The 6735-nt window shown below is 40.4% G+C and overlaps 1 protein-coding gene across 1 annotated transcript; it reads right to left on the bottom strand.

The window, feature by feature from the left end:
• Nucleotides 1-4929: 4929 nt before the first annotated feature.
• Nucleotides 4930-5685, bottom strand: LOC110092839 (beta-glucosidase 1-like; the record flags this gene model as incomplete). Its single annotated transcript, XM_028699506.1, has 1 exon — nucleotides 4930-5685. A coding segment is annotated over exon 1 (756 nt), but the record flags the coding sequence as incomplete, so codon positions are not given.
• Between the last annotated feature and the right edge of the window lie 1050 nt (nucleotides 5686-6735).

The raw sequence follows: 6735 nt of genomic DNA, 5'->3' as shown, positions 1-6735 counted from the left end.
CGACCCGTTTTTCAAACGGGTCGGATTCAACCCGGATTTTTCGGGTCGGGTCCGGGTCGGATTTTCGTGTCGTGTCAAATATTGACACCCCTAGGTATTATATTAATTATATGAATCTTTAAAGATTTATAGCACGACTATTCCATAAGTTTTTGCTAGTTGTCAACTATCTAATATAATCATTCATTTTTTTCCCTCCAAATTTCTAGCGCATAATTTCATATGTTTATTAAAATTTAAACATATATATTTTTAAAACAAAAAAGGCCAGCTGTCTACCGAAACCAATATCAAACTAGGTAATGAGCAAGGTTTAGATAGGAATGGTGTACAAAACAACATCATGCTACAATGTTCTTTTTCAATGATTTCTACATAAAGCATATGCTCCCTTCTGCCTTTTTGTCCGACACTTTATGGCAATTCTCTTCAAGTATTTTAAATTATTTAGCATTGTTATGGACTAGTGTAAAAATTTGATGAAAGTCAAGAAAAACCTCGATGATAGTTGAGATGAACTCCAACCGTGACAAGAAAAAATCAGACGGTTGGAAAGAAGTGATGTTTAGGAAGAACTTCGGCGATGAAGAAGGAAATCGGTGGTGGAAGAACATTAACGATGGTCGATGGCAAGATAGCTCTCCAAATCTTCTTCTCTTCCCCCTCATTCTCACTCCTTTGTGTGAAGAATGGGGGCCTATTTATATATTTTTTTTATAGTGAAATGACTTGAAAATATGGAGAAGATCAAGGTCAAGTCATGAGTGTTTTAAATGGATGGCCGATATCAACTCCCTCAATCATAGACTATTGATTAAGCATTTAAGTGACTTAATAATGTCAGAATTTGATGATCTTAGACTCGTTGGATTAGTCCTGTCGAGCCATTCGATTCCAATAAAAGCATGTCATATTTGATGATTATTTAGTTATCCAATTAATGTTTTGAAGCCTCACATATGCTTTGGACCCTTAATTTGAGCTTATTTGAGCTCAGATTGGATTGATTTTATTGTCTTTAGGTCCGTCTCTTCGAGATGTTCACTTCGGCTATAAATTTGTTGAAATCGAAGCTTGGATGATTTATATTTGATATGTCATCAAAAATTTATCTTGATTGGGCACGATTCTCAAAACAAAATCAGGTTTGAAACTTCAAAAATTAATTCAGAGACCATTTTAACTCTGATTTCAAAAAACTAATAGCCGAACTGAGCGTCTTAGAAATATGAACCCAACGACACCAAATTCAACCCAATCCAAGCCCAAATGTGTCCAAATCAAGGACCCGGAGCACTGTTAGAAGGTTCAAACCGCAATTTGGATTACCAAACGATTTCTAAACGTAACAATCTTATACTCGAATCGAGCGGATCGACGAGACGAATCCAACGAGCCCAAGATCGTCAAATTTTGACATCATTAAGGTCTTCAAATGCCTAAAGTATGATGCATGATCAAGGGATTCAACATCGGCCATTCATCCGACCACTCCCCATTTACCCTTGATCTCCCTTGATCTCTCACCTATTTACGGGCCATGCCACTCCAGAAATCTATAAATAGAGCTCCCTCTCCTCTTGAAAAGGGACCTCCGAAAGCCTAAGGAAAAAAGAGAGAGATCGCTCTTGCTTCCTTGTCTCCTCGACCACCGGCGGAGTTCTGTCGGACCACCACTTGAGGCCCTCACCTCTGCCGGACACCCGCCTGATGCTGTTGCTCCGCCGGACCACCACTTGAGGCCCTCACCTTCGCCGGACCACCGCCTAACGCACTTGCTCCGCCGGACCACCACTTAAGGCCCTCACCTCCGCTGGACCACCGCTTGACGTCGTTGCTCCGCGGGACCACCACTTGAGGCCCTCACCTCGGCCGGACCACCGCCGGACGTCGTTGCTCCGCCGAACCATCACTTAAGGCCCTCACCTCCGCTGGACGTCGATGCTCCTCCGGACCACCACTTAAGGCCCTCACCTCCGCTGGATAACCGCCTGACGTCATTGCTCCGCCGAACTACCACTTAAGGCCCTTACCTCCGCCGGACCACCGCATGACGCCCTTGCTTCATCGAAGAATCACTTAAGGCCCTCGCCTCCACCGGACCACCGCCTGAGCAATTGCTCCGCCGAACACCACCTGAGGCCCAGACTTCTGCCGGACCACCATTTAAGGCCCGGACTTCCACTGGACCACTACCTGAGGCCCGGACTTCCGTCGTACCACCACTTGAGACTCTATGCTCCACCAGGCCACTACTTGAAGCTCGGACTTCTGCCGGACTGTCACTTGAGGCCCTGAGCTCCACTAAGCCATCACCTGACGCCCGGAGTTCTACCGAAGTATCATCTTTCTACTACGATCTTTCAGACTCCTATCTCTTGCCGACTACGATCCTCCCGACCTCCATTGACTACTATGGTCACTCCGACCTCCATCACCAGACAACGGTCTTTCAGACCCCTGTCTCCTGCCAACTACGGTCTTGCAGACTCCTATCTCCTGCCGACTATGGTCCTCCCGACCTCCGTCGCCTACTATGGTCACTCCGACCTCCATCACCAGACAACTATCTTTCATACTCCTATCTCCTGCCAATTACTGTCCTCCCAACCTCCGTCGCCTACTATGGTCACTCCGACTTCCATCACCAGACAACGGTCTTTCAGACCCAACCTCCTACCAACTACGGTCTTCCAGACTCCTATCTCCTGCAGAGTACGGTCCTCACGACCTCTGTCACCTACTACGATCCTTCCGACCTACATCGCCAGACAATGGTCTTCCTGACCCCAATCTCCTACCAACTACGGTCTTTCGGACCCCCGTCTCGTGCCAACTATGACCTTTCCAACAAAACAAACATGTATATTATTGTAACTCCCACTATGTAATGCGCTCTATATGATGTACATTTGTACCATCAAGCCAAGGCCTTCTCCCAAGGAAGGGCCTCATTTGTAATCAACTGTAAATACTAGTGGATTCATTCAAACTGCGCTAGGCCCCGTGATTTTCCCCCTTTTTCAGGGGTTTCCACGTAAAAACTCTGGTGTCTCTTATGAATGCTACACTCTCTCTCTTATCTGATTGTGTGCTGGATCTTCGTATAATGTTAAGACGTTAAACTATATATTTTCTCTACCGTCGCGAATATTCCAGGACGCAACAATATTTTAATCTCGAAACTTTTTTGCACTGATCTGTCTTGAGATTTGTGTTTGATCAAGACAATTATTTTTGTTATATATCAATATATAAAGATAATTTTTGATATAGTTGTTAAAATTTTATTAGAAATTTTGAAGTTAAATTTGCTCATATCTAAATACTTATAGAATAAATGACCTTTTGAAAAATTTTAAAATTATGAGGACATCAGATCAAATGAATAATATCTCTACTATTAAGAGTTTAAGTTTATACAAATAACTTTTAGAAAGGTACATCTATAAATCTAACTTTAGCTTTTTATTTTTTAGAAAAAATTTATATTGATTCAAATACAAAATTATGAGCATCACATATAAACTTATTATTAAAAAAATCAGATGGCATTAAAATATCATATTAAAATATGCAATCGCTTTGAAATTTTGAAAAAAATATATTAAAATAATTACGTTCGTTCAAGATATTGTATTTAAATTAATCTACGGCATTTTTTTTTTAGACATTTAGGTCATTTAAGATAAATTCACATACACAATATAACACATATATAAAAATTCGAATTCAAAATTTTTTAATTGGAAGTCTAAGCTCTTAACCAACAAGTTAAGATGAGCTGTGTTCATACGGCTCTTTATGCTCTGATAAAAAATAATGCAGGATTGGTATGATGTCCCATCAAATGATCAGCTGCCTCCCCCTTTAAATAATAATATCCCATAATTTTCTCAAAAAAACCATACAGCCAAACATGATTTTCTCTGCACAACCTGTACCGATCGTCCCGGACGATTCGACTTCGTCCGGACGAACCTGGAGCGAAAACTGATATTACACGTATAGTGAAAAAAATTCTTTTCTTTTTTGTTCATTTCAATCTTTATTTTCTTGTCAATTTGTTATATTCATTTATCATCCAGATCAATTTCAACATCCAAAACTAATTAATTATATTAAAGAAAACAAATAAATAGCTCACATTTTTATAGTCCAGAATTTCATCATACCTTAATTAATTAAATTAAATATTGTTAAACTAATATAATAAAAAAGTTTTAATAATTATTATTATATTAATTTAACAAATTAAAATGAATTGATATTGTTAAATAGATTAAATAATATGAACATATTACAAATTAAAAATAATTATTAAGTATAATTTAAGTAAAAAAATATAGCTAAAACAATGTAATATGCATTGCAGCTCATTGGATAAAGGGGTTAGTCATAGAGTTCGCACAGGTTTTGGTTCACGGGCACGTAAAGTTCAGGCGGGTTCACCGGCCCATTCATGTTTGATAGATAGTTGGATTTGTAGGTGATGTAGTGGATCGTCGGAAGACTCGACCTGCAAGAAGAATTTTGGGATCCCAATCAAGGGAAGAAGAAGAAATAAAAGCTCTAAGGCTTCAAATGGTATAATATTTCATTCAATGCCTTTTCTTCTACAAGACCTCATACTTATAAGACCAAAAGAGCATTCTAGAAGGAAATACATAAAATAGATAAAGTACTCATAAGGAACTATTCTAGCTTAAAATGCACCGCATCATTCTCCCCTTGCGTAAAAAGGCTCGACTCCGTCGAGACACATTATTGAAAAAGAGGTTGTTGTAGAAGGTAGATTCCCGGATCGAAGATTTTGTTCTCAATATTTTTGAAATTAGCAACTTTTCTCTCTATTGCAACCTCTGGTGCAACAGTGTCACCTTTGTCTGAATTTTTTTTTCCAAACTTGCAATGGCGCCATCATGTTACCTCCATGGGTTTCACTTTATCAAAACAGCAAGTCTCAAATATTTGAGAAGTCCCATTGGTAATCAAATGATCTGAATACGGGGCAAGAACAATCAAAGCATCTGCAGCAAACTTACGAGTGACCCAATCACTAATCTCACGACATTCACGAATGCTTTGGAGCACAGTTGGCATTCCACTGGCATCTTCACCCATGCTAATAGCCTCGGGGTACAATCCATGACTAACATCCCTCACAAGCATCAAATGAACTATCGCATCTTCATCAGCTATTGAATTTGTAAGAGATTCATAGCAAACAAAATCCAACAGAATACCTATCCTGCCTTTCTGACTAACCTGATATTTATCACGATATACTTTCACTGCAGCAGCATGATATAAGATCCGATTGTGGGCAACAATGTAAGGTTCTGTAGTAGAGTTGCCACCAGCCGTGCAGCCTGTGCACCTTCCAGGAGCAAAAATGCCATTATCATATCCAAGAGCTACAATAACTATTGGTTCATTAAATGTAAGCCAGTTATTCACTCTTTTTCCAAAAGTTTTGAAACAAAATTCTGCATAATCTGCATAGTTCTTCCTATCACAAACGAGTAGCCTATCCATAACAAAGCCCTTTTCTTCAGCTTCCTGGAAATCTTTTGAAAGACGGAAAGCATATGTCTGATACTCTACTTCAATTCTCAAATGCAAATTTGCATCCTCCCAGAGAATATGTGTGTCTGTTTCTCCCCAGGTAAAATTGCGAAACATGAAAGCTGGGCCAAAGATTATTGTCCCGGATTCTTTAGCGACATTTCGTCAAACAGTTTGGATGCATTGCACTGAATCAAAATTTTCAGCAGAATTTAAATTAGGAATTTTCACACCTACAGTAAAAATACTCCCAGTACCACATCCAATAGCTTTACCACACTTCAATACCGTATGTTTTTATATCATCACTGCTAAGGGAATGAAGACCATTACATACCTTCATAAAATGGGCCTCATGTGAAGTTGCATTGATCACCGAATCCACTGGATAGATGATAGCAGTTGTCTAACCCAGGGGAACTATACAAACCTTCCCCTTCAATCTTATATCAGGCATTGAGCTTAATGGCCAAAGGACCAAAGGAGCAGGACCTTAACAACTTGCTTGGTAGTTATACTGAGAATCCCGTGCAGGCAGAATGAACTTGTTCTGCTAGGCCGTAATTCCATGGAAAAACAAACCAACGGTGGGTGCATAAGCATGTGATATCCTAGGTTGGCAGAGATCTATTCGTCTAACGAAAAGATATGTAGGATCTCAACTTGTGATCCTTGAGTAGAGAGTTCTTTACGCGAGTCCATGAATTTTGAGCCAATTCAGCGGCGCACAAATATCATTTCACAAGGGCATTCTTTAGCAAGAAGTTCACTACCACAACCTACCACCAGGAAGAACAAGAAATAGTTAATAAGGAAAGCAGAAATCGCTCCAGGTTGGCAATTGAAATGTTCCAGAAGAAGAAGGGTTCATGAGCTTCTCTTGTGCCCATGTCTAGGAAACCAACTATCAGCTGAAATGCTTTGTAAGCTGTGGCATGCGTACTTCTTATTGAATGTACTCTGATCGCGGTTGTTGATCGGAGTGTTTGATCCCAAAATGCAAGCATTGAATCGTCGCTCATGTACACCCAGGCGCGGAATCGGATCGTTGCGAAGGACGCGGGAATCGCGGCTCGTCGCCAGGTGCGGGTTCGCGCTCGTCACCGATGCGCAGGATCAGCGCCTCGTCGCAGGTCGCAAAAACGCGCTTCTTTAAGGGCCGTCAAC

This window comes from Dendrobium catenatum, unplaced genomic scaffold, assembly GCF_001605985.2.
Source record: "Dendrobium catenatum unplaced genomic scaffold, ASM160598v2 fragScaff_scaffold_1315, whole genome shotgun sequence".
NCBI classification, from domain to species: Eukaryota; Viridiplantae; Streptophyta; class Magnoliopsida; order Asparagales; family Orchidaceae; genus Dendrobium; species Dendrobium catenatum.
Note: the sequence above shows the minus strand (reverse complement) of the source record. Positions and strands in the feature narration are given on the sequence as shown.